The 27,928-nt window shown below is 41.1% G+C and overlaps 2 protein-coding genes across 11 annotated transcripts in view; both read left to right on the plus strand.

Annotated features, from left to right (window-relative positions):
- The window catches only part of CILK1 (ciliogenesis associated kinase 1), a 32,848-nt gene extending 18,205 nt beyond the window's left edge, over window positions 1–14,643 (plus strand). For 7 of the 9 annotated variants that reach the window (XM_068415508.1, XM_068415516.1, XM_068415482.1 and 4 more), the window contains 9 exons: window positions 985–1,117; window positions 1,579–1,750; window positions 2,309–2,476; window positions 4,900–5,196; window positions 6,277–6,467; window positions 7,118–7,269; window positions 8,538–8,666; window positions 10,407–10,520; window positions 10,986–14,643. In XM_068415508.1, the coding sequence (XP_068271609.1) occupies window positions 985–1,117; window positions 1,579–1,750; window positions 2,309–2,476; window positions 4,900–5,196; window positions 6,277–6,467; window positions 7,118–7,269; window positions 8,538–8,666; window positions 10,407–10,520; window positions 10,986–11,140 (1,511 nt within the window). In that variant the 3' untranslated portion in view covers window positions 11,141–14,643. The remainder of the gene's footprint in view (window positions 1–984; window positions 1,118–1,578; window positions 1,751–2,308; window positions 2,477–4,899; window positions 5,197–6,276; window positions 6,468–7,117; window positions 7,270–8,537; window positions 8,667–10,406; window positions 10,521–10,985) is intronic. The other 2 variants (XM_068415542.1, XM_068415532.1) reach the window with 2 other exon arrangements.
- A 1,501-nt stretch (window positions 14,644–16,144) lies between these two features.
- Window positions 16,145–27,362, plus strand: LOC137663304 (glutathione S-transferase 3). Of its 2 annotated transcripts, none has more exons than XM_068400379.1 (7): window positions 16,145–16,280; window positions 18,873–18,979; window positions 21,577–21,628; window positions 22,396–22,528; window positions 24,289–24,430; window positions 25,511–25,642; window positions 26,578–27,362. In XM_068400379.1, the coding sequence occupies exons 2-7, from the start codon at window positions 18,893–18,895 to the stop codon at window positions 26,719–26,721; spliced, it is 690 nt and encodes a 229-aa protein (XP_068256480.1). In that variant the 5' UTR covers window positions 16,145–16,280; window positions 18,873–18,892; the 3' UTR covers window positions 26,722–27,362. The 2 variants fall into 2 exon arrangements, with proteins under 2 accessions (XP_068256480.1, XP_068256490.1); XM_068400389.1 differs by lacking the exon at window positions 26,578–27,362 and adding an exon at window positions 25,890–26,251.
- The last annotated feature ends 566 nt before the right edge of the window (window positions 27,363–27,928 follow it).

Here is a 27,928-nt window from a genome sequence, read left to right on the forward strand (position 1 = left end):
CACAAAGAGGTGGTAATTCAAGCTGGCACCAGAACATCTACTTAATATCCCTATGAAGGACGTAGTCTGCTGTTGGTAGAAATCTACAGCCCTATGACTTCAATGCTGTCACGCATTACTGTAACAAACAAAAGTTAATATAGTTACACTGGACAACGTAGACACATCGTATGTGAATGCTTATTCTGTTCTCCGTGGGAGCATCTTCAAGGCCATGGAGAAAACTAAGCATGTTGGAAGGTCTCTGAAAAGGAGGTCATAGAGCTCTAGTAAGGTACTACAGAGGGAGCTGTAGATAGGAAACAGTGGTCTCAAATGCCTGCCAGAAAGAAGCATAAGGACAAGTTTTCCAGACTAAGGGTGGAAGCAAATTTCAGAGACAGTAGTCAGTCATATTCTAGCCCTCTTCTCTCATTTGTATTGAAAAAGCTCTTGCCAGATGCTGATTGGTGATCAAGTTTTGCTGAATGAAGAGAGCACTAAATGAATATGCTGAGATCCTCTGTCTGATAGGGCGGTGAGTAACTGAGCACTTGCAGATTATTATGTTCTCAGATTTAAAAAGAAGTTTCAAAGTGCAAAAAAAAAACCCCTCATGTTTTAATTTGTATTCTGGTTAAAAGAGCTTTTGAAGTAATTTTTTGATGCCTTCATTGTACGGCTTCCAACACAATTAGAATGAAACTACCATTAAAATGGTGTACATTTTTTTTTATGTTAAAGAAGTGTCACTTGAAAGGGAGCTATCTGACTGAATGCTCTGAATTGTTAGTAAGATAGTCAACTTGTGTATACTGTTCTTCACAGTCTGACTGAACAACCATTATACTGACTAGCTCTATTGATCACATAAGACTTTGAACACTGTGTTGTACTATTCAAGCTTCAACAATAAGAACTAAAGCAAAACAATCCAGGTGGAAAATAAAGGCTAGAGCTGGGAGTGGCATTGCAATGCACATCAATATTTCATTTGGATTTTAGGGTTCTTTCACAGAGACTTAAAACCTGAAAACCTCCTTTGCATGGGACCAGAACTTGTGAAAATAGCAGACTTTGGCTTAGCCCGAGAAATCCGATCTAGACCTCCTTACACCGATTATGTATCCACAAGATGGTAAGTGCTAGTATTCACCTACATTGTGTGAAACTTATAATCAAGCCTTTAAAGAAGTAAAGTATTACATTTGTGCTGAATGTAATACCACTTTTGATGCCTTCTCTTTATGAAACTTTTATTTAAGCTTGGCATAATTGGAAAAGCTTCAGTTAGTGCAAGACCGTTTTCAGATGGCAGCAGTGCAGGAGCAAAGAGGGAGCCTGATAAGGCAGGTGGGGACATACTGGGATTGCTGCATGTCAGGAAGGCATAAGAGAGCTTACAAGAGCTTACGCAGTTTTTAGTTCTTGATTCTAGAAAAAACATGAAGTCTTATGTATAGTGCAGGAGAAGATAGGAGCATTTTAAGGGATGTTTGCTCTTAACAGCAAAGAATGAAAAGCTGAATGATTTCATGTATGTCTGTTTGAATTGTGTTGATTGTTGGGATTTGTTTCTTTTTTTTTTCTCTCTTACAGGTATAGGGCTCCTGAAGTCCTTCTGAGATCCACCACCTATAGTTCTCCAATAGATATTTGGGCGGTTGGTTGTATAATGGCAGAAGTTTACACACTGAGGCCTCTCTTCCCAGGCGCCAGTGAAATTGATACTATATTCAAAATTTGCCAAGTCTTGGGGACACCAAAGAAGGTAGCTAAAGTGACATTCCACACTGCAGTAACACTAGAGGTGTTCTACAATACAGAATGGCACAATAGCAGTAAGCATAAAAATAATCCATTGTCACGCTTATTGCTATTGTATGGTATTGATCTCAGATATAGTAAACTAAACATATTTTCTGTGAAATAAGCATTCAGTAATTATGCTATAAAACCTGGCATTTAGAGGAGGAGAAACAGATCCCTGAACAGCAAAGAAAGTTATTAGACTGTGATTTCATTAGGTGGAATTTTCATTTTCTCTTCCATATTGCGTATAAACCTATGGTTTAAGAGGCTAGAAATTGGAATCATGGCAAGACTCCTATCTCCCAATTCCATTTGTGCCTGTGACTTGGTGGGATATAAAGCAAGACTTACCCCTCACCAGAGGTTTGAGGTGAAAATTTCTAGTGAAATATTTAATATAGTCTAGAGTAAGCTGGACACAGTCTGTTACTGACAGGAGAATATATGGTAGTGTACTTAGGCACTATGATACTTTACAGCTGAACTTTCTTTGTGATCGGAAATCTCATTCTTCCAGAATGACTGGCCTGAAGGCTACCAGCTTTCAGCCTCCATGAGTTTTCGCTGGCCTCAGTGTGTGCCCAACAACCTAAAAACCCTCATACCCAATGCTAGCAGTGAAGCGGTGCAGCTTATGCGAGACATGCTGCAGTGGGACCCCAAAAAGCGGCCAACAGCTAGTCAGGTTTGGTTTTGTTTTCTTTTTCTCACATCTGCATGTGACACTTCCTTTCACTGCAAGACACCTTTAATAGACAATCATTTAACAGTTGCTCAGGTATGCAGTTCGTAGAAGGGTGAAGAGCAGAAGCCAAGAACACTTTGCAAGACAAAGGGGAGTAACTGATTACTGTGTTTTAATCTTTTGCATGCAACATCAGCTGCATGGGGTGTGTGCTTCAATGATCAAATGTGTGACTGCAGTGTGTCTAAGAACACCTGAATTAAGTATAATCCAGTCACTGTGAATAGCAGCAGAGTGAAGGTAGGATGTACAGCTGAAGGCTGTGATGCTGTCTTTCATTGCTATTGATACATGCCACAGAATCACGGAATGGCTGAGATTCGAAGGGGCCTCTGGAAGTCATCTGGACCAGCCTCCCTGCCGTAGGTAACCTGTGCCAGTGCTCAGTCACCCTCATGGTAGAAAAATATTTACTGATGTTCAGAGGGAGCCTCCTATGTTTCAGTTTGTGCCCATTGCCTCTGGTGCTGTCAGTGGGCACCACTGAAAAGAGCCTCGCTCCATCTTCTTTGCACCTGCCCTTCAGGTATTTGCGTGCTTTGATAAGATCCCCCTGAACCTTCTCTTCTCCAGTCCCAGCTCTCTTTAGTCTTTCCTCATATGTGAGATGCTTTAGTCCCTTAATCATCTTTGTGGCCCTTCGCTGGGTTGTCTCCATTATGTCCATCTCTCTCTTCTGCTGAGGAGCCCAAAACTGGACATAGCACTCCAGGTGTGGCCTCATCAGTGCTGAGCAGAGGGGAAGGATCACCACCCTCAGCCTGCTGACAACACTCCTGCTCATGCAGCCCGGGATACCGTTAGCCTTATTTGCAGCAAGGGCATATTGATAGCTCATGTTCAACTTGGTGTCTACTACGTCCTTTTCTGCAAAGCTGCTTTTCAGGTGGTTGACCCCAGCATGTACTAGTGCATGGGATTAATCCTCCCCAGGTGCAGGACTTGGTATTTCCCCTTGCTGAACTTGATGAGGTTCCTGTCAGCCTATTTCTTCAGCCTGTTGAGGTCCCTCTGGGTGGCAGCACAACCTTCTGGTGTATCAGCCGCTCCTTCCAGTTTTGTGTCGTCAGCAAACTTGCTGAGAGTGCACTCTGCACCACCATCGACATCATTAATGGAGATATTGAACAGTATTTGCCCCAGTATTGACCTCTGGGGTATACCAATACCTACTGGCCTCCAACCAGACTTTGTTCCGCTGATCACCACCCTCTGGTCCTGGCTGTTCAGCCAGCTTTCAGTCCACCTCACTGTCTGCTCGTCCAGCCCAGTGTTGCCTGGATAAAACTGGCTTGTACAAGGCATTTTGCAGGGCAGTCTCAGCTCAATTGCACTGTAGATATGTCCCAACATCCTGTACGTAAGCATAGCCCAACTATTGCACATACAACGCTCCAGTTGATGTTGTTGGTGGTAGCCACTGATTTCAGATATCAGTACTGTAGTGGTAGTACCCAACTAAGGAAATGAGCAGGGCACCTTTTGAAGAACAGATGTGATCCTGGATTCAAATCTGACTTGACTTCTATAGGACCGTAGCTGAACCTTTGTGATTATATCGGACCTTCAATAAAAACTGTAGTAAAAAGCTTTAAAGCTGATTAAAGGAGTTACAAAGTAAAATATATTAAGAACTCTCAAAGGTAACGAAAAGCAAAAAATACTGACTATAACTTGGTATTAAGAGCCATTAACAAATGTTTTATAGTAAGGTAAAAATATGGTGAGGAATCTGAGCTTTTAGAAGCTTTTTGCAGTGAGAAGTCTTTGGGAAGGGTAGATGAATATACCTGAAACAGCAAGATGGGCAGAAATGAATTGCCTTTGCTGACAACTCCTTAATTACTTGTAAGGCAGGATAAAGATATTTTTACCAACATGTCTTCCAAAAAAGAGAGAGGCTAATTTTCATAAGGGTTGTATTTCTTTCACTTGCTTCAGTCTTGGAACTGGAAAATGGAAGAGATGGGATGTCTCTGGGGTGTCTCAAGTCTTGGTGGCTGAATCTGTGTTGACAGGTGTGCATGTGTTTGCACATGCACTCACACACACGAAGGGATGGCACATAATGAAACATGCCTCTAGATGCCGTGTACCTGGTTAAGTATCTTACTTCTGCAGAACCTTTTCCTTTTGTGCAAGTCCGCAGAGGATTTGGTAATGTGGTATCTGTTGAAACTTTTCTACTATTGCAGTATTATTCTGAAGTGGATTGTGCTCACTAATCTAGTGTTGAGACGGGTCTTCTGCTGTTTCCCACCTCAGAAAAAAAGGAAATTAAATTTATACCATCACACAGGGCTAAGGTTAGTTAAAAACTTTGCTTTCCCAAGTTGGATCCTAACATCTTCATTATGTTTTAGGCACTTCGATATCCGTACTTCCAGGTTGGGCATGCCCTGGGTGTTCAGGAACTAGGGAAGCAAAAGGAACTGCATAATAAATCATCTCTGCATATTAAGCCTGTCCCTCCAGCACAACCCCCTCTGAAACCTCACTCCCGCATTTCGTCAAGGCCTTTTCAACAAAGCCAGACTTCTCAGCACTTGGTGTACCCGTATAAGACAGACAACTCTGGGGCTGAGCACAGTAACTACTTACAGGAGGACAAGTCTAACCATGTTCTTCTGCCTGCAATTCACAATAAGGTTCCTCCACAGGTAAAGGTCCACTAGCACAAGATACAATTCCTGATGTGCTGCCTGATTTTTCCCTAATTGTGTTTCTTTTTCTTATTCTCTTTCAAGGTTCTTATACTTTACTGAAAGGACAGAAAATGGGAATAAAGAGTAGTTATAACCTTCTACTAGAAACTGGAAGTTACTCTGTTGAAATCTAAATCCAATTGCTATGAAACAAGCAGTCGATTTCTCATTTCGAAGCTATTTTTTGCTTCCCTTTGTTGTAAAGCACCACTTAAAGGATGACACTGTGATTTCATATGAGTAAAAAGGGTGTACAGTGGTCAGAATATTAATGGGATTGATGCCAGAGAGAAAAGTATTAAGCTAAACAGTATTGAAATGAGGGGGAAGGGGGCTATTGCCTTCATCCATATAAGGCAATTTATGTGACTGAGAATAATAGTCCCTTTGGGCTTCTATACTGGCCATGAAAAACAACAGATTCTTCTTTCAGCATGAGAACCTACCATTTCTGTTGATTATACAAAGAAACTGGATTCATAAGATAGATGACGAGAGCAGACAGTGTGAATGCTGCTGCTAAGGGATCTGTCTTAATAGGATCTGTACTGGCCATGTACAGAGTTGCACAGGTTGCAATATACTGATGAGCTTAAATGGGTGAAGAGACACAAATTTGTACCTATGCTGTCCTGCAAGAAAAACAGATTTTATAAACGTCTAGCCACAGGCTTGTGGAAACATGAACGTGCATGCAGTTTTGTACTCCCAGGATGGGTCAAGAAATAAAAATTGAGCGTGAGCTAATTGTTTGGGAGGTGTGTAGTGAAATATAAATGGAGTTGAGACCTAAGAAATTTATTCTTCTGTCAGTGCAAGATACTTTATTACAGGATGAAATGCAGAAAATATGTAATAACGTCTACAGGCTACAGATTGTGTTCTTAGCATGTTTAATGTAAGATCGGGATTCTGTTGTTACAGTTCTACTACCACTATTACTCTTTGAGACAGGGAAAAGAAGTCCTCTTTGTTCCTGTCACCTGGTTTACGGTGTAAGTGTGTGGCTTTGTTTCTTTTCAATCTTTGTAACAGAAAACGTCTGCTGGGACTGAGAATATAAATGGTGAACTGAAACAAAAAACTAGGCGAAGATGGGGACATCTTGCTAGAACAGTGAAGAGTTCTGAAGACTGGGATGACTTGGAAGACCTTGATTTCAGCTCTTCCATCACGAGGATAGACTTGAAAAACAAGAAGAGGCAGAGTGATGAAACTCTTTGTAGGTAAGTTGGTTTCTTTTATGTCCATATGCTATTTGGTCTTATTCCCTTAGGCTTCATCTTTTTTTCATAACGTTGCTCTTTATGCTTTCTATGGATCTAGAAACATATATCCAGGCCAGTAAAGGACATGCAGCTTGTCTCTCTCCTGCTTTGCCTTGGCTTCTTGTTGAATGCTGACCTTTGAATTGCAATGCATTTTTGGATGGACAGTGCACCTGTCTATACAATTCCTTCTTCATTTTTCCCCACTGAAAATGATGCTTAGCTTAAGTCTTCCAAAGCTCATCTTTGAATATATACTTTCTATTTCACATATGAACCATTTTGACATATTACACGCATATAAACTGGTTTGGGGTGACTCTAAGCTGCAGTTTCCATGGATCATTCACAGTAGAGAAAAACTTACTGTGTGATTTATAAAAACTTTAAAAGCAATATATAAGGGAACTAGAAGTGCAAAAATCTTATTTTCAGGGGCACTTGTATGGCTTCAGGCTGAAAATATTCCCTGTTGTCTGTGTGTTTATGCTGTAGCAAACACAGTATGAGGAAGTGATCCCTGGAGATGAGAAGGAGATGAGGCGGCCAACTGTGGATAAACATATGCTATAAGAATTGGACTAAGTGTAGCAATTTTTGGGTTATAGATTTGAAAGCATTTCGGACCTGAAGCCTGCGGATGCTGTAGGCTCTGGCAGCAGTGCACCTTCCCATGCGACCTTTCCACAGCAGGACACTCCCACATTGCGGGTTTCTGCAGCAAAGCAACACTACTTGAGACATTCTAGGTATCTACCTGGTTAGTAAAAAGTACTTATTTCTTTTTCTTCCTGTAATTCCAACAGTGGTATGGAATAGTCATTGGTACATTAGGCTTTATCCTTTGAGCTTGTGGAAGGGGGCTATTGCTTAAAGAAAATGAGAAGAGCAAGAGCTTTGCTAATGTAGATGGCCATGATACAAACTATGGTCTATCAGTCTAGCAACTGAGATAGATAGATCCTGCTTGCAAGAAAGGGACAGCATTGTTGGTACTTCTTCCTTCTACTGGATACTCTTTCATACTTTGAAGTGTGTTAGAAAATGTCTGTTAATGTGCCAAGCTATTCCCTGTTTCCCTAAGAAGGATAAGACTGGTCTTCTAGAGTGGAAACGAAAGTGCCCTATGTTTACCTCATTAGTATATAATGCCATGAACAACAGAAGCTAACTAATAGTGGGAATATGCTTTGCTGTAGGTTGGAGTTAAATAGAATGCAAATCCATGTCTCTATAGAGGAATTTCATGCCTGTCTTCTTGTTAACCTGTGCTATACAGAGACCAGCACTGGGGCAGGATGAAGTACAGGGAGTGGACAGCATGTCTGCCTGTATTTAAAATGAGCTGAATATAAATGTGTCGTCTTTCATAATTTCTGTTTATAAAGGCAATGTTAGCTAAAAGTTGTGTTACTAGAGGAGGCTGTAAAACACATTGGTCCCAAGCCTGCTTTTGCTTTACCGTAAATTGTGAGCACATCCTTGCATGTTAGGTGCCCTGCTTAAACTTGGGATGTATATTAAATACAAATAATATGTGACATATGAACTGCAAACTGTTTGCACAATCTGTGGTTTCAGTAGATACATCAAAGAAGAGTACAGTACTATGAGAAATGTGATCTACCATTATTTACTCTCAGGTTATCTTGTCACTGTTAGTCTAAAAGCTGTAAAATGCTATGTTTGATATGAAGCATAGATTTCATTTACGTAGCAAGGTTTGCCTTCTGCTACTTCAGAATATTTGTGACCTTGATGTAAGGATCCTGTCCCTTCACATAAGCAGCCGTTGATGCTAGTGGAACTACTTACACTATTCCTTTGCAGGATTAGGGCCTATGGCTAGTCATGGCATTCCTGTATGAGAGGGTGGGAAGTAACCCAGAGGCATGTTAAGAGTGAAAAGGTTTTCTTTAAGTTCACTGAACTGGACATCTGCTCTAAGATTGTGCATCAGATGGAATGAATGCAAGCCTGTGTAACAACAGAGATGTCAGCATGGTAATTTTTGCGTTTTTGCAATAGGAATAAGCACAAGGAATAGCATAGTCTCCACTTCCAACAAAGAGTCTGTTCTGTGTAATCCCTGGCCCAGCTCTGGTTTGCCCGGGAAAGCTTCTGGTTTGGGAGGAAGTATTAACAGGATGAATTCAGGTAAGAAGCTGTGCTTAACACACTGAGAAAAGGTGATAGGTGATGTCTTTGCAATTCCAGACAGCTGTATTCTGGGGTCACCCATTTCTAATACATTGTCATCTCTGAAGATATTTGCTACCGTGTCTGTTCCTTCTGTCAAAATCAGCTATGAGCACTGTTCCTTGGATTTGGAGATTACCTTAAACTGAAACACAGTAATTTCTTCCAATGAATCCCCAAAAGTCTGGTTTGAAGTACCACATGCATAGAAGGTTGGACAGCTTAGGTCTGTTCATCTTGCCTTTTGTTTCCCTCATCAGTTTTTTTAAGTTGTATTTTCAGGTTTCCAAATTAGTTTAGTCCAGCTGGTGCTTAAATGACTGTCATAGAGGAGGAAGCTGGTCTAAATTGACTAGCCATACACACCACTCTTGTTATGTGAATAAAGCAAATAAAATCTGTCATCATGTCTTTTAATTGATGCTGTTTAAAATAGTGAAATAATGGTAGCTTTAAAAAATTCAGACCAAAAGCAAAATTCTTCAATTTTTCTTCTTCAGGTTTTGGGGGCATTTGGTATTTCAGGTATTTAATCCCTGTTATTTGATTTGAAGTAATTTATTTGTAGATTTTTTCATTAGATTTTACTGGATAAACATGTTGATGTTTCTAGATTGTATCTATGCATTTCCTCTCTAAATCTTTCTTTGCTTCAGGTGTTCATGTGATCTTACAGTTCTGCAGTGCAATACTTGTTTTGCAATTTTATTATGAAAATGTTTGATTGAGAAAATATCTGTTGAATCTTGGCCCAAAGAAACATTTTGGGACTTCAGAAACTCTGGTTTAAAAAATAAAAAACTTAAAATTGTGGATGTAATTTAATCAGGAAATTGTTCTTTAAAGATTCAAGATGGGAGGATGTTGTAAATGGCTAAACTACATGAGAACCTTTATATGCATAGCCCATGTCTCCTTCCTGGCTCTTCTACAAGTTTTTGCTTTTTTTGTAGCTGCAAGGACATCATTAGATTTTTCCCTTTTTTACATTTTACCATCATTCCCCACAATATGCTTTGCCGCTGCTTTACTGCTCTAGTACATTACAGGCATACGTGCAAGGGATCTGATCTGGACATGCAAACTTGTTCGGTGTCCATCTGTGCTATGACTCTAGACTGTTTCATTTGTAACTATTTTTGTTCCAGTTTCTGCGGCTTATCCTACAGGTCAGTCAGATCTGTTCCTGCACACCTTAGGAACAAGTTTCGTAGCTGCTTTCCAAATTTGGAACATGTATCTGTCCGAGTTTATTAAGTTGTGCTCTTACTGGCTTCGGTAAGAGCTTTGTGTAGCACCAGAGCCCCAGACTCACTGCATAGAAATCAAGAGTGAGTATATTCATAGGACCCAGTTGCTGAAAGTCAAAGTAATTCCAACTGAAATCCTAAGTTTTGAAAGCTTTGAGAAACCTTGAAAAGCTGAGATGTCAGGGAGAAGCAGAAATTGCCTTTCTGAGACTACAATTTGTACCTGTGTTCCATTCATCTTTAATGCAATCTGATGCTGGCAGTCTCCTGAATGCAGGTATATATAGGATCTGTGGATTTCCAGTGTCTTCAATGAAGTTCTTGTTCTCATCAGTCCACGGTCATGCTTGATCTTGAATATGACCCATCGGAGCACACCTTTGTCATCTGTTGATAGTATGGGAGATCCGTTGTGTTGAGCTCAAGTGTTCCTTGCCATTTCTTTCAGGGCCCGTAGGATCAAGCGGTCTAACTACTGGTTATATCCCTTCATTTCTGAAGAAGGAAGTAGGCTCTGCTGGGCAGAGGGTTCAGTTAGCACCAGTTGTGGATCCATCTTCTAGTAAGTATAGTACCAAAGTTATCTTGGTCCCTTGATCATTATTCTGGTAATGCTGTATATGTGCAGCACTGAACTACATATCTTTGCTTTACTTTATTTGTAAATATTTGACTGACTAGAACTACAGTTCACAACCTTGCAGAACATCATATGGAGAAGGATTTGGTTTATTTTTACCTTGTTTATGAAATATGTGGTTTTATCCACAGCATATTTCAGTGGGACCTAGAGGCTGGTGTGAGAGCTGGCACAGAATTCACACTTGTGAAATCAATGATATAGATACTCCCTGTCTGAATACGTTTTAGGGATTGGATCCACTATTATTTCACAACAGCAAATTCTATTAAAAAAGAAGGCTTATTTCCTGAAGAAATAAGGATCTGGACCTGCATCCAGTTGCTGTTGAGTGTGGACAGCTACTCACTGAACTTTTATCTCATGGCATTTTCTTTTTTCTGTTAGATTATCCTTCTCTGAAGTCAGTAAGACCCCATCTTGGACGGCCATCGTTCAATTCACCTACAAAAAGCACCCCAAGGTTAATGCCTCTCCCACCACCAGCTCAGCCAATCCACGGGCGTGTTGACTGGTCTGCAAAGTATGGTGCTCACCGGTGACATGTGGAAATACTCTCTGAACCAGTGCGTGTTTCCCATGATATGGTGGCGAACATGAGACAATTTGATACTGTTTTATATACCTGTAAATTTAAACGAAACAGATCTTCTATGAATGAGATATTTTGAAGGGTTTTTTTACTTTTATTTGTATTAATTTGAATGCAATCTTGTACCTTTTTGTATAAAATTGTTTTGTTATATAATTGGGTCCAGTTATTTTCATAAATCTGATACATTTTGTATATATGGCTTAGGGGGTTTGGCATTTTTATATGATAGATTTTTATAATGAACTTTTTAAAAATTTAACTTTTCCTTTATTAGATTCAACTTTTTTATAAAAGTGGATTAAAAAAGCAAAGTGGTGCAATATTGCAGTGGAAGAGGTACTGAGGAAGGGGCATTCGTTTGACATTTTCTGAAGCTTATGTGCTAAATGAGGCTCTATAATTTCAGTGATGCCACGTCTCGATGCCACGCTGCTGTTGTCCTATACTCATTTGCTTTGTACTGACATCAAAGGACTGAGTGACTAACAGTCTGAACTCTCCTTTGCAGTCACTGAGAGACTGATGGAAGTTAGTGCGAGGCTTTTTTAAAATTTCTTTTTACCTTTAAAAGGTTTTTGTTAGACTGCTCTCCAGCTTTCCAGCTCTGTTCTTTTGCCTTTACCAAATCTGCGGAACCTTCTTGTTTGGTGAAGGGTGAATACCCTTCTGTAGGTCTGTTTTCTGACACAGTGCTCTTTTATCCTGCTTCAAAGTTGCTTCTTGGCATTGTTCACTATGAAATAGAATGTGGACCTACCTCTGTTAAATTTAGATGTTCTAATGATTTCTAAGGAGAAAAGTCAGATTCTGTTTCTTCTTTTTTTGTTATCGTTGGGAATATAAGATCTGAAGACATTTTTAAGACAGTATTAACAACTATAAAGCTGGTTTCAGAGTAACAAAGTATTAGTGCTACGCCAGCAGCAGAGTATAAGGAAACAATATCTATGCAGCTGACTTAATTTTCACACTGTTTTAAATCACTTCTGAAAAAAAATGCAGAGGAAATGAGTCAGCTAAAGCTTTTTTCAGTTCTTAATACATCTTCACTTACTCTGTGAAGAATATGTCAGCTTCTGTAAATCAGGCCCTCAGGCTCTACTGGGAAAAATGGGACCTTACCTGGTTCTGCCAAAAAACGTTCTAAAATTGTGGTTGACTTCACAGAAACTGACACAGCTCTTTGAAGAGCAGTTTAACTCAGTTTATAAGAGAAAATGAATTATCAGGTTACAGAGAAAAGAAAATAGCCCCATACTCTGGTTTAATTCTGCACTGGAAAGGGGTGCCAAGAGTCCAGCCGTCAGTGGAAGATTCATTTAGATCACAGTCAGCATTTGGCTGTTCCTGCCCCTTCTTCCACAGAAGGAAGATACAACAGTACAGTGCTGTGGGAGAGCATCTTTTATAGCTGCCTTTTGGAGCAGCACCGCCAAAGCTGAAAGGTGCTGTGAAAGTGCATCTTCCTGCAGAAGCGTACAGAAATGCTCACCTCTCTGAGCTCATTTTATGAACAGATCAGGCAAACCGTGTATTTATGAGACTTAAATCCAGTCTAAGGGGACCAGAGCAGGTATGGTTCTCAGCATCCAGCCATTTCGAAGGAGCCGAATGGCTAGTGTGTCGGTGAGATCCTCTCTGTGGGCTCTGCCAGCACCCACAAGGGGCAGCCACTCTGGACTGGAGACTGGTAACACACGCTGGCCTTTTCAGGACTTACTGTGGAGAAATGTGGGACTTGAAGGAAACTGTACCCTAGAGTAGGCTGCTGGCTCAGCGCTACAGGGGGAACCGTGAGGAGCACTGGTCCCTGTTTGCTTTTATGGACTCAGTCTGCAGTGAGACAGTACACGACAAAAAGGGAGCAAAAGGGTCTATGCATTAAAAAAAAATATGCGTGTAAGGCTGACACATGCCAAGGACATGTTTTGTGTCCAGCTACTCCTTTACTTGTTCTTAGCAAGTTGTAACTCCAAACCACACCTAACTGCTTCCAAAGCAGTGATGCCAGCACATAGCAGTAAAATAAAGCAGCCATTCGATTTCTGAAGCACACATTGATGGTGTCTTTGGGTAAGTAAGTGGAAAGGGAAATATGTATATTTGTGTTAGAACTGGAAAGATAGTTGTTTCTCTTGGTGGAAATAAATACCTGTATTTATGTCGTGATATCATTTAATTTATTTTATCACTGAATAATTGGTCTTGGAGAACACCCTGAACCTATCCTGAGTACCCCTAGACCTAAGTAGGCAATTTGACTAGTCTGTTCCATATGCTTAATTCCTACTAATGGAAGCAGGAGATGAACAAGTCACAAGAACGGGCTGCTGAGGCGTGGATTCATCGTACCTGACCACAGGCACCTAAGGGTGAGCTCCTTTGTTGTGAGCTGACACTTTAAACCAATGGTGAGTGAGAATCGTCTCAAGAGAAATTCAGCTCACCTGAGAACATAGTAGCCCCCTGGAGATGCCTGGGTCTCTCTACTAAGGATGGGGACTACTCCATGTGTTTAAAGGAATACAGGATGAATCTGAACCTGGCCTGTAATCTCTGAGCCTTTATCAGCCCTGCAGTAATTTTCTTGACTATAGCATTCAGGTTTTCGTCAGTCAAATAGATGAGAAAAAGTAGTAGTACCTTTTTTGGCATATCTCTTCCTTTCCCAAATTAAAGCCTTTATTTTGGAAAAGAGCTAATAACCTTGATACTCAGAATCACTTGTGCTAGTTTTAACTTAGTGGGACAGAAAATTAGCTAAGTATAATGACAGCACTTGTAGCCTTTACTCAAGCAAATTCCTACTGAAGTTGGAAAAAGTTCTTTTTGAGCAAGGCCTGAGTTGACTGAGCTGTGTGTTTTGCTGTGCTGTCTCAGCGTGCAATACAGATATGGAAAAGATGTAGGTCTTTATTATACTGAAATCTGGACGAGCAGCATATCTGAGAATTTATCGTATGTAACCTACTACTTTGTGTTTTAATATTTAGCAGCATCTTTATGCAAATTTTTTTTAGAATTCTACTGTTTACATTTTCTCAGGCTTGTGCATAACGTGTAAAAATGACTGGTGGAAATAAAGGAGCCTGACAGCAGACTCCTTCACCTCTGTAATCACGATTTTTGTAAAAGTGGTGTGTAAGTGCCATGATGTTCGCAAAAAAAAACCCCACACCCCACCTAAGCCAGAAAACCCACTTCCATGGTATTTCTGTATCCAGTAAGGCTATTGATACGAGTAGGATGTTCCAGAATGTGAGGAGGAAAACATATATATTGAAAGAACATTTCTGAACTTTCATGGAAGGAGAGGGTAGAATTGTCAGAATGAGTAAAGAAATAACGGTTCTTGTTTATTCAGTGTTTTTGTTCAAAAATATTTTAAATGTTTGTTTCATTCCTTCTGTGTCAAGTCTCCTGCCCAGAATAAAGTTACTCTTGAAGAAATATTGACTGACTGGAGTTGTGATCTTTTTTTACTCAGTTTTTAATAAAAGCACTTTAGTTTGGTGTCTGTTTAGTTGTGTGGGTTTTTTTCAAATAAGCCTTATGTTTGGTGCTTTTTTGGAGGGGTGCTGCCTCCTGGCAGCCGTGGTCTTTCTACAGGTGCATTGACCACGTGATTTGAGCCTAGGCATGTAATTTCTGCAGTATACTGTGAGCGTCGTGTAAAGCTGATGGTTTAGTCCTGGGATGTCAACTCCTCTGAAATGAACTGCAGCGCTGAGCTAAAACACAAGATGCATAACACCTCGGAAGAAGCACAGGCAGTTGGACTAGGTGGTGATTGTAGGTTCTTTCCAACAGAAATTTTTCTTCTCCTCTCCTCTCCTCCTTCTTTATTCTTCTCCTCTCCTCCTCTCCTCTCCTCTCCTCTCCTCTCCTTTTTCCTTTCCTTTCCTTTCCTTTTTTCCTTTTTCTCTTTTCTCTTCTTTTCTCTTCTTTTTCTTTTTTCTTCTTTTCTGTTTCTTCTCTTTTTCTTTCTATTCTGTTGTTTCCAGTGTCTTGTGTCACCTCTCCTCAGCCTTCTACCCCTGCTGTCAAGGCAGTAAACACTGAAGGCGGTTGGTAATTTACAAGCCCAGGCCTTTTGCTAACTTGTCCAAGTGGGCTTAAAATTGTACAGGCAATGAACTGGGTGAAACATTTACTAAGTGCAGAGATGCTGGATTGTAACTGGTGTGTGTGTAAGGTGGGGAGCTCAAGGATTTGTAGGTGACTGGGGGGTGGATAGTGGGAGGAGTGATAAAACTGAGCATGGCCTGCAGGGATGGAAATAAAAATTAACCTTAGTTGTCCGGGTGTAGGGGGCACAAAACAATGGCAGACTGCCCCATGCAGTGCCTCACTTGGATGTGTCTGCAGTCTTGGAAGCTTGACTACCCTACGTTCTCCTACAAATGGACCTTGAGCTTGTTTGGAGGTTCTAGCAGGGGAGCGCAGCTACCGTATACCCTTGGACCGATGAACGGTACACGCCTCTATCGGGGAAGGTCGTCCTCTTCGACCGAGCGCGCAGCTTCGGGAGGGACGCACATGGAGCGGTGAGGGAGGAAGGGGACACCCGCCTAGCCAGCCAGATCAGCCGAATCAACCCTGGCGATCAATGGGGTGACAGATGTCGCAGCCAGATCGCCCTCACATCCAGAACACAGCACTGACTTAGGCGGTATATAAGGATCAAACTTCGAGTTATCTCCATGTCACGGCAATTTGCTGGGACTGAAAAATTTAGCAACAAACAGCCGTGATCACCTCTGTTCAACGAAGAAACGTTTCTGGATAAAACAGTTCGAAAGCTTTAACTTTTTTTTTTTTTTCCCCCTTACTTTTTCCTCCCAGAAGCCTTTGCGAAATATGCAGATTAGTGGCTTCCTATTGGCGGCTGTCCTGCTTGTCACCGCCTCGTAGAGCTGACGCCGCTGGGCGAGGCGCGGCAAGTGGGTAGGCGGTGGCCTTCGGCTCGGCTCGGCTCGGCTCGGCTCGGCTCGGCTCGGCTCGGCTCGGCTCCCTGCCTCACGGGGTGGCAGCCAGCTGCGGGGACTGCGAGGGGGAGCGCTGCTGCCTCGCCAGTTAAAAGCCGCGTACGTTCGTTTGTTTTTATTACTTTTTTTTTTAATTTTCTGTGCGAATAACGTGGGTTCTGTGATTTCTCGTTTACCATCAGCACCCCCGTGTCCTCTGGCTCGCTTGGCTCTCGTGGTATTGGGGGGCGGGGGGAGCTGTGCTTGGGGTTCAGGTTGGCATTCGGGTGTCTGATCAGGAGACAACCTCCCCGGTCACGAGCTGCTCGCCCTGGACTTAACGAGCGCTTGCACAAGAAGCGCATCCCCCAGCGGGTCTCACCTGTTGCGTGAGAGCTTGCTCCGTGCTACCCCTTCCCTCCAAGCCCTCCCCTCGGTGCCAGCTTACAAGCATGAGGGGTCCCCATTTAATAACATGAACCACTCTTCATCTCGTGTCTACGAAGAACTTGTCACGAGTGGAAGGGGTTGGACTTGATGGCCCGGGAGGCCGCTACCTGGCATACGTTGAGTAGGGGGCTTTCCCCCAGGTCGAAGTTACATGATGCAGGGTAGGAAGGAGCGGCCGCTGTTGAGGGCTGCTGAATGCAAGCAATGAAAATCAGGTCCTGCAGTCTTGGATCTGGAGGACATGCCAGGCGCAGCTGGTCTCCTGTCCCTCTTCACCCATGTTCTTCTGGTCTGTGTGGCTAGTATGGGGTTGATGACTTCTTGCACAGATATTTATGTTCCCTCTTTCCCCCTGTTAGCCCAGGTGGCCTTCATAAATCACAACAAGGGAGTGAATTCAGACTCTTTTTTTTCCCAAAGCCCCTCTTGCTGTCGAGATGTCAGGCCAAGGGGAATGGCCAGCAACCTCCCTGTGATTGTGGCTCCTGGCTGCAAATTGCCATTTTCCCTCCTTTACTTCTGCTGAGAAGAGCAGGGAAGGGAGAAGCTTTTTGCCCATCCCCAGGGAGCTCTCTTTCCATCAGACTTCAGTTCACAAGTTGGACTTTCTTTTCCAATACTGCATGGCAGGCTCAGTCTTAGGAACCAGAATGCTATGGCTTGCTTCAAAGCTTGTCGATCCTCCTACATTTACAAGACGAGCATCCACCATGTCTTTACCTTCCGTTTGCCTTTGCTGCATTGATGTGTGCTTGGCATCAGTGACTTGCTTATCTCCTGTGACATGTCAGCTGGCCTGCTAGGAGCATGTCTTAGGAAGGTGCTCTGAAGAAAAGTGACTCTTCTGTTTCTTTAATTCTTTAAACTTCAAGTTAAAAATAACCTTTGGTTTTTTTTTTTCTTCTTCTGTGAATGTAGCTGTATTACAAGCAACTCCTGTTTCATTCTGTTCTTTAATCTCATTCACACTGATACTTTAGTCTTTTTTCTGATTCTCATGCACTGTTAAATTTATTTGCAGTATAGATACTACTCAGCAATGTTTGAGTTCCCAGTGACTTACCTAAGAAGAAATGGAGGCCTCTAAGCAGGCATGCAGGGCCAAATAGCCTGGCTCGTTTGAATTCCCCTGGTTGGATGCAGTCTCCTGTTTTGTGTTCTCTTTTCCTGCCTGCTGGCTCACAAGCGGATCGCTTGCCTCGGGTGTGCTCAAGGTCTTTCAAAGGTCGCTTTTTCCCATCGCTTAGGAAAGAATGCTTGCAATATTGGGAACTGGAGGTTATTGTTCGCATGCCAACAGCCTCTTTCAGGGGTACTTGAACTGCAGATTGGAGTGACAAGAAATCTCCCTACAGAGGGAAAACAGCTCTCAGTTGCAGCAAGAAGTTGCTATTAGCTCTGCGTATGAAATGCCAGTGTGATGAAATTTGATGCTCCCTTGGTTTATGGCTCTACAGTGGAATCCAATTCCTGCGGAGACGTAAACACTAGTCTATTCAAAAAATAACAATTAATAGCCTCATTTATGAAGCCATTCAAGAACTAAAATGCTGCTTGCAAAGCATAGTGTATTTGATCAACTGAAAAGACTATAAATTTTTGCGTAGCAACAAGGTTTATTAATAGAAAGAAATGTGACCAGTAGAAGGATAAGTAGTGCAACAATCTGAATCTTTGTATTTTAATCTGGATTCTTACAGAAGAAACTGGTCATTCTTTTGATGTTTCTACTGATTGTGGATCACATACTTACCCTGGATCACTACAGCTAGAAAGAAAAGTGAGAGGCTTGGAACATACGTTCCCACACTTCACCTAAGTATGCACAGGATTAATGTTTAGATACTTTTGTCATTCTTTGATACAAGGACTGCCAGATTTGAAAAACCTGTCTACTGCCTCTTCTCCCCTTTGATAAAAACTTGGCTTTCAGTGGTGATTGAGTAACTCTAGTGCTAAAACTTACATTTTCTAAAAGTTTTAAGGATTTCCTCAGTGGTGAGTTTATTTTTTTCCGTTCTCTCCTACTGAGCGACTTGATGCTTATTTTTCCTGAATTGCAGGGGAATGAAAAGACCATGAAATACTGTGACTTGACTCTGCAGCAGTAAAACCAAATCAGTTTAGACTGAAACTGCACTGAAATGTTTTGTCAAAAATTAACTTGAATTTTTGTCATGTGAGTGACCTGTGAACTGTTATTCCAGCTGCCATCAGATTTTTGTGTCATTATTAACTTACTATCTTTTACAACCGTTTTAGGTAACGGGAAGTTTGAAGTCATGGCCGGAAAACCGAAACTTTACTACTTTGATGGCAGAGGCAAGATGGAGTCAGTTCGCTGGTTGTTAGCTGCAGCTGGGGTCGAGGTTTGTTTTAGTGTTTTTGACTTTAAGCTGCACGTTGGTAAGCTTGTCTTTGAGGCAGATCGCAGGTCGTTAACCAAAAAAGAAAAGGCATCCCAAGACACATCGTAAATGAGCATTGGCTGTTCAGTATAATTAAACACTCTTACTTTAAACACAAAGTATGGCTTCAAGTTACATGTCTTCTGAGCAATGACACTGTAAACCAGTTTCTTACTTAATGCAAGAATGCGTAATGCTTAATTAAGCATTTGGTTACTGACCCAGAGCTGTTGAGCTGAATGATAGATGTGTTCCTGGCATAACAAGTATTATCTGTGCCAAGTAAAACAGCAACGACTTTACTTTCTCTAGTCTTTCTGTTTTCAGTTGGATGCTCACACACAGATTTTTATTTTATTTTTCACTCCACTGGCTGCATCCTCCACAATAAGCTATAGCACGAAACAGATTTTTGTCTTACTTGCATCATTTAGAATCATAGATGAGGCTTAACAGGGTGAAGTGGGCAAACTGACCCACATGTGTAGGGAGATTAGAAATCTCAGAGCAGGAAGAAAAATATTTGGGTAAACCAGAGAAGCAAGACACCACTTTAAAATATTTTTTTTTGATGGGATATAATTTATGGATTAATTTGCTATCTATCTTGGTGATAAACTGATAATTCAGTTTGAGGACAGAAAGGACTAGTAGTTGCTCTGAGTGTCCTCTTTTATATAGTAGGCTGTTACACTTCATATGGTTACCCCTGTACTGAGCCGAGGAACAAGAGTTTTTCATAAAAGACCACCAGTCTTTATTTGAAGGCCTTATGGAAGACACAACTGGCTGCTTCCCTGCATTGTTTGTTCCAATGTTTTAATTCCCTCTCCTTTTTTAAAAAAAAATTTTAAAAACCCATGTTGACGGGTACCAGTTATTATATTTTTCCTTGGGGTATTCTTTTCCCAGCTTTTCATCAGCAGAAACCTGGGTTCTGAATTTTAGACTCTGTGATCACACTTACTGTTGTTGAACATTGGTATCAGTATGCCTGATCTTCCAGGGCTTCCCTAGTATAGCAAGTCTTAATTATTAACGTAAGTTGCCCAGATGTTCTGAGAGAGGTTGCCTGAGGAAGGATCCTTGAGAGTCCATAGCTAGGCATCTAGGGACTGGTAAGCTCAATCATTTTCTAGTCTCCATGGACTACATTGACTATAGACACATATGGCACATGCAAACATGTACATGTAGACATGTAACTTTGGTGTCTTAGTCTTGAACTTGTTACCGGAAAATAGTAACCAAGAAAACTCTCCAAACCAAATGATAGTTTAGAAAGCTGACATTGGTTTATTGCAGCGCTGGGTGCATGGGGGATCTCTCCTCCTAGCACGCGCACCTAAGAACAAAAGCTTGCTCCTTATATACATAATCCCGAGAAAAGCCCACGTGTTCCAGAAAAAAAACTTATGCATAATATGTTATGTAATGCATTACGTAATGTCTTTACGCATGTGTATTAAATTGGGGAAGGGGTCTTGGGTGGTCTCTGGGGGTCGCTGGTGGTCGCAATCCCCCTTTAATCGTGCTTGTGCGCAAGCGTGGTCGAGGCCTTCTTGTTTACAAGTACATGTGTTCTCAAGAAGAAGATATCGTTTTGGACTTATCTCTCCTCTGACAGAAGAGTTTATGAATCAAGTTAATTTAGACATCACAAAGTTGTTCTTTACAGTTTTGTTTTGTCTTTTGGCCTTATATAATTAGCAGAGACCTTTGTTTTTCTAGGATTAAGTGTAAACAGCATGAATCTTTGTTTACTAGAACCTTGTTATCAATCCCATAAACAAACTCTATTTACAAAACATGTAGTTTGCTTCAGAACCTATTGTTATTATTCTAGCTAAAAGGAAAATTATTGACAGGAAAGTTTGTTCTGTGTAAAGGTAACACAGAGCAGGCCTTTAGAGCCTACTCTGAGGCCTACTCTTGCTAAACTGTTGCTAAATTGAACCCTCTGGTATCAAACTGAATTCCTCTATAAGTAGCACTGATTGGACTAGCCATCCTCAACGGTATTAAATGTAACTACATCATTCTGGTCATAGGCAATTCTGTATCTTTTTGTTTCTCATCTAGTAAATAATTCATCTTTCAGTGTCCTAAACATGCTTCTGTACTAAGCTTCTTGTTGGGCATAACACTTCTACATTATTTTGTAAAAGCTTTGTTTTAACTTTCTAAGAATTTGTTCCTGTCTAGCTCCCAAATGAAAATATCTCACAGCAGAGCCTTTTTCCATATACTGGAAAGCATTTTAAGGACAGCATAGTCTGTATTGTTGACTGTCTCACATTAGATTGCCTGGTCAGTACCAAACCAACCATCCTCACTCCAGTTCTTATTGCCTGTTCTTCTGCTAGGGTTGCCTTTATGACAGTCCAAGAGGTTTTGCCAGTGCTTCTGCTCTTGGTATTTTCTCCCTTAGAGTCATATCTGGAATGGAAGGAACCATGATGTATATTCTCTTCCTTTTATGAAACTTAAAAAATTTATCTGTTCTAGAAATGTGAAAAGATGCTAATTTCCTCTTCTTTCTCATTCTCTTCTGTCAGTTTGAAGAAGAGTTTTTGGAAACCCGAGAGCAGTATGAGAAGCTGCTGCAAGGTGAGTCCACGTGAAACCTCAAGAAAAGTGTGACCAGACTTGACTTAGTCTCCAAGAAGACATGTGAAGTGAAGACTTTGAAGACAGTGTGGGATGGACTTTCCACACAGCAGAGAGGAGTAAAACTGAGAGCTGTGAACAGCTGCAGAGGCTGATTTTTCCCGTATGTGGACAGATGCAGTTGAAAATTTAATGTCTTTCCAGCCTGGAGAGTTTCCTAGGCCTCTGGGTTGTTCTTCTTCTGTTCTCTGTTTGTCTATATGTCCCACCTGGTCCCACAAACTTACCCTGGGCTTCAGTAACCTGCAAAAACGTGTCCTGAATTTCATGGAATGTCCTGATTTAGCTTAAGATACTGGTTATAAGGGAGAAATTTGGGAATCTGACATTTGCTTCAACTGTGTTTTAAATATTGGAGCAGAATTTTTTAAATGTATTTACAATTAGACACTTTTTACTCATTTGTTATGTTCAGTGTGATTGTCTCCACTGTATTTCAATTTCAGCACAAAAGCTGCTGTACACAGTTGTGACTGCAACTTCAGTGAAATTTTTTTTAAAGCAAGGATGTTAATCCACAGTAATTGTGTTCTGCAGTTTAATTTGTCTGCACCACTGTAATTTATTGTTTGCATGGAAGAATCCCAGTTTAATATAATGACTACCCACAGCAAACTCACCATAAAAGTAATGATCTTCTGAAGATAGCGAGAAATCTGACGTGGAGTTACTAGATCGAGGAGGATAATGTGTGGCTTTCCCTTTAGGTGGATCCCTGCTGTTTCAGCAAGTGCCCATGGTGGAGATCGATGGGATGAAGATGGTGCAGACTAGAGCCATCCTCAGCTACATAGCAGCGAAGTACAACCTCTACGGGAAGGACCTGAAGGAGAGAGCCCTGTACTGTAACTCTTCTTGAATTTATTACAGTAGCTTAGATACATCTAGAATTAATTGCATACTTGCACACCCAGAGAATCACCTGTGTGCCTCAGTGATGCACAACTTGCAGCGAGCCTGGCAGGCCACAGTTGGATGCAAGCCAACCGATTTGTTCTAATTCAATTATTTTTACATAAAAATGTTTGAGATGGGCGTTTATTGTGCTTTAGTAAAAGATTAATACAGCCTGACACAGGTATTCAAGAGGTGACTGGCAGGTGAATGTTGAACTACTTTTGTAAACAGAAAGCTTTTTGGAAAGCAATGGTTAGTTTTTAACCTTTGGCTGCAATATAAGATCTGTCATTGATGTTCTCTGTGATTGCATGATGTTCCACAGCACTGTAAAAAGTGCATGGTTTAGGTCTTTGGGAGTTGGGGAGGAACAGCCAAAAGCTGTTGAAAAACTTCTGGTTTCACGTGAAATTAAATCCAGGTCTTGTGTCTGTGTGAAGGAAAAGAAGTGTTATTGGGCTGTCTCAGTATGTAGCCTTTAAATGTCCATTTCCTATTGTTTTTCAAAAGAAGGAAGACTAAAGGTCAACTAGTAAAGCATCTAACTTTAATAGATACTTTACAATAAACTGCCAGTAAACGGTGGAAGTGGTTGGAAGAATTGGCTGAAGCAGGTTCAGGGAAGCAACAAAAGAATTAATATTCAGACAGGAGCCTCAGTCACAGCTTATCAGCTTCTTATAATAAGCCATCATTTCCTGTAGCTTGCATTCTTTGCATACCTCTTTCTTCAAACAGAATACTCTTCCATCAAGCTTTAGATTTAGCCTGGAGCCTATTCCTGCTGTCTTACCAGCAAATATAAATGAAGTACATTTGTTGATTTGTTCTTGGGCAGGGAGCATCAGTGTTTCGAGGAATGCTTGCTGTGATTAGGTCCAGGTTTTAAGTACTCTGGATAGCTGGTCTTGTACAGTGTGGAAGTACGGTTTTGGAAGACCGGATAGGTGCAGGTGAGAAGCTGGCATACATTAAGGCTTGCAGGAATATCTGATAGCTTCTTATTGCACATAACATGTTTAATCGTTACAGAGGCTTTTTTGTTGAAGCTGTCGCCTGACAACAAAAACTGCAGTTAGTCTTATTACACAGCAGGAACTCAAATCTTTTACAACATAGGATGGTTAGAGGACTTTGTTAGACTATTTTACCAGATATTTTATTCATATTCATGAGGACTTAACTTAAATTTGAGTCTCATCTACTGCACAAAACCTGCTGTCAGAGCTCTGGAAAAACAGATAAAAGGGGCGATCTGAAGAACTGCTGTACCAATAATTTAGCTAGATGTGGAACCTACTACACTTGGTGTTTCCAACCCCATTATTAATCTATTTGGCACCATTTGGACTTTGCATGAAACCCTGAAGGTGGGATCCATCGAGACAACTAAGCCAGTTGGGGATGACTCTTCTTGTGGTGCTGTGAGTTTCTTTGGTGATTCTGAAGTGATCTGTAACACCAAAGTTAAACTTTTTTTAGCCTCTCTACAACCCTGTTTAATCCTGCACAATGAGGCAGGTAAAGTGCCAACAACACTACAAATATGAGTGAGACTCAGACTGTGACGTTTTTTTTTTTTAATTGCAAAAATAATTTTCATGGGGGGGTGGGAAATTCAACTTTTACTATCACAAATCTAAGAAAACTCCATTTATGGAAGTGCCTTCTTATTTAAGGTTTTTGTTTGCTTTGGTTTTAAGGATTGATATGTATGTTGGAGGAACTGATGACCTTATGGGCTTCATTATGATGTTCCCATTCTTATCAGCCGAGGATAAAGAGAAACAACGTGCTGTTGTAGTTCAAAAGGCGACAAGCAGGTATTTCCCAGCATATGAAAAGGTATGTAGGAGAATCATTTCCTTCCACTGTTCTGGAAGGATAACAATGGGAACACTGTGTATTTTACCAAAAGCAGAAGAAACAGAAAGGTGTCAGCACAGTACTGTAAACAAGGACACCATACTGTCTGCAGGCTGGAGAGATGAGAGGGAGGTCAGAGCGGTATGAGACGTGTTGGGATGGGTTAAATGCAGAAATTCCTAAGTGAGATTTCATGGTCTGGGCAGCATCAACATTCAGACTGAAGGGTCCAGGTATCCCCTTTGGCTCAAACCTGATCCAATGAATGTGTAAACATAGCTATATATAGTTAAAATAGCAACTTCCTGTTTTTAGGAGAAATGAAAATGAAACTTGCATTGCAAAGGCAACACCATTTTAGAATAGCTCATTGTCAGCTTTGTTTAATGTTTCAAATACATTTACATGTTTTTTTAACCACAGTAATACACAGCCATACTGGAATCTTGGTGTTTCTCTAACTGATCCTTTGAGAGACAGGACCCAAGAAGTGCTCTCAGTGGAAATCAATATACACAAACAGGATGATCTGCCAGAAATAGCTGCTTTTCTGTTTTAAAGATTAAAGGGAAGACAGTTTCCCACTTAAATACCAGCTGTCCTATAGATGGCTGCCTGAGTTCATTCTGCCCTAGACTCCGCTTGTTGCATCCTAGCCCCAATGCTTTAGGCTGATCACTTCTCTTTTACATTCCCTATTTTCCCATTGAATCTACATATGGAAAAATTCAGTATTTATTAGGCCAGAAAGGAGTGAATGCCAAGGAAGTATCTGAGTCCAGAACGTGGGGTTACCTAGACCTACAGGAAGGAAGGATGGGTAAGAGAAACCCTGGGATTCTAGATTGCCTCTGTGAGCACTGCTCATAGATATCCCGTAAAATGATCAGTGACTGCAGGCACTGGGCCCACATCCCCACACTAATAGTATCCCTAGTTGCGTGGGAGAGAAAGGGAGAGGCAGTAAGTGTTGTCAAAGGAGGTGTGCCTGTGCATTTTGAAAACATCAACCCCAGCTGGGTATCCACATCTGAATGTTTTAATTTATGACACTTCTAGGTTTTGAAAGACCATGGGCAGGACTTTCTTGTTGGCAACAATTTTAGCTGGGCAGATGTTCATCTTCTTGAAGCCATTTTAATGGTAGAAGAGAAGAAGTCAGACGTGCTCTCAGGCTTTCCTCAGTTACAGGTACCTTACACTAATAATACATTCATATGGCTGGAATATGATAAATGATATTTCAAAGTCTGTTGTGTAGATAATTCCACAAAACAAGAGCATTTGTCACTCCTCTTTCATTGTAGTCTTGCTCTTATTGCTTTAGGAAGAACCTTGTAATACGTTTCATCTAGAGCATCTGTTATTTTCTGGAGTAATCGCTGTACGGATCTGAAGAAATCCACCCTCCTTTTTTTTTTTTCCCTTCCCTCACCAGTTCTGTGATACCTTTAAGCAGAAGATGTTTCCTGGATCACAAGAAGTAATTTGAGCAAAGTACACATCTGAAACCACAGATAACTGTTTCCGCTTCATCCCATATCCGTACAAGACAGAGGGCTGTTTTATTACTGTTTAAAATAACAAGGTTGGAATGAGGGGGAGTAAAACTCATCCATGGCTAAAACTGTATTTCCTATCTTGCCTCCACATACAGCTTGTTAAAGGATGTTACACAAATCAAAAAGCTGAGGGAGCTGGGTCTCTTTAGCTTAGAGGAGACTGAGGGGCGACCTCATTAATGTTTATAAATACGTAAAGGGCAAGTGTCATGAGGATGGAGCCAGGCTCTTGTCAGTGACATCCCTTGACAGGACAAGGGGCAATGGGTGCAAGCTGGAACACAGGAGGTTCCACATAAATATGAGGAAAAACTTCTTTACGGTGAGGGTGACTGAACACTGGAACAGGCTGCCCAGAGAGGTTGTGGAGTCTCCTTCTCTGGAGACATTCAAAACCCGCCTGGACGCGTTGCTGTGTGATATGGTCTAGGTAGTCCTGCTCCGGCAGGGGGATTGGACTAGATGATCTTTCGAGGTCCCTTCCAATCCCTAACATTCTGTGATTCTGTGATTCTGTGAAATCAGTAAAATTGGTTTTTCTTGTGTTACTTTCTGTTCTTTTAGGCATTTAAAGCAAGGATAAGCAGCATCCCCACAATCAAGAAATTTCTAGAGCCAGGAAGCCAGAGAAAACCTGTTCCTGATGATAAATATGTGGAGACCGTGAGGAGAGTTCTCCGCATGTATTATGACGTAAAAGCGAATTAGTGTGCCTGGCTAAAACAGCTCTGCTCAGTTTAAGAGAACTGTCAGATTGCACATGTACAATTAAACTGAAGAGGGAAGGTGAGGAGGTGTTTGAAAGGAGTTTCAATGGGCAGTATCTCGTGTTCTCTCATAAAAAATACAGTAGGCAGGTGTCTTTTAGAACACTTCACTACTAGCCTATTTTTTTCCTTCTTGAGATTTTTGGTAATTTTAAGCAAGTGAAATGGCACCAAGCATGCTGTCTTCCTGGAGACTTTTTGGAAGAGGGGAAAGCAAAAAAAGAAAGAAATGTGAGTTGCTGACTGACAGCTTCAGCTTCTGCTACTTCCGAGACCTTTCTTCTGAGATCCAGATCCGATTTTTATATGATGATTGCTTCCGATTCAGGCCTTTACTGTTTTTAATATCACTGTAGGTAAATGAAACAAGTTGCTTTTAAAGAAAGTAGGAGGGAAGTGTTTCTCTTGCCAGTTCTATTGGACATCAGTGACTTGTCTGAAATGTCAGCATCATGCCTTTATAACTAAGCTGCAGTTTAGTTACTGAATCGGGAAACAAATTGACTAACAAATGTCATTTTTGTCTAACTGCTGTAGTTAGAGGATCTGTTCTAATCAAATAAACTTTTTATTTTTATGTGATCATGTTGTCATGTTGGTTTGTGAATGAAAGTTGGGGCTTGCAAACTTCACCCACATGCCTCATGAAAAGGCATTTCATTTGTATTTATAAACCAGAGGAGGGAGATGTGAAGGGGAGGTAGTAAACCATCACACCAACCTGGTACAGCTCCTATCTAAGGTCTAATACCTGCCAAACTCAAAATGTCATTTCTTTTCCTCTCTCTCTCTTTTTTTTTTTTTTTTTTAAATCTATGTTTTCAGCAGATGCAGTGACAAAGGAATTTCAAATGTTTTTAATCACTTTGATAAATGTCACGCTTTGAAAAGCTACTCTGATGGTGTTATCTTGGGGATTCGTATCTGTTATTTATAGTTCTGTATTAATGATGTAGTTTACAAGAAAAGACTTGTGCTCAATCCCTAATGGTATTGTTTAATTCCCTTGTTAGCTATGGGTTGAGAAATAAGATGCTGCTTGGCCTTGGAATGCAATGAGTGCACTCATCTGATATGTGATGAGTTGCCCACTTGAGAGCTCATCAATCTCCCCAGCTTCAGCGCGACTGAAGTTCTCAGCACTATGA

Source organism: Nyctibius grandis, chromosome 1 (genome assembly GCF_013368605.1).
Source record: "Nyctibius grandis isolate bNycGra1 chromosome 1, bNycGra1.pri, whole genome shotgun sequence".
Lineage (NCBI taxonomy): Eukaryota > Metazoa > Chordata > Aves > Nyctibiiformes > Nyctibiidae > Nyctibius > Nyctibius grandis.

Coding starts and splice junctions, on each gene's coding strand:
- LOC137663304 (XM_068400379.1), top strand. CDS start 18,893: ATGGCCGGAAAACCGAAACTTTACTACTTTGATGGCAGAGGCAAGATG. Junction 21,629..22,395: donor GTATGAGAAGCTGCTGCAAG/GTGAGTCCACGT, acceptor CTTTCCCTTTAG/GTGGATCCCTGCTGTTTCAG. Junction 24,431..25,510: donor ATTTCCCAGCATATGAAAAG/GTATGTAGGAGA, acceptor TGACACTTCTAG/GTTTTGAAAGACCATGGGCA.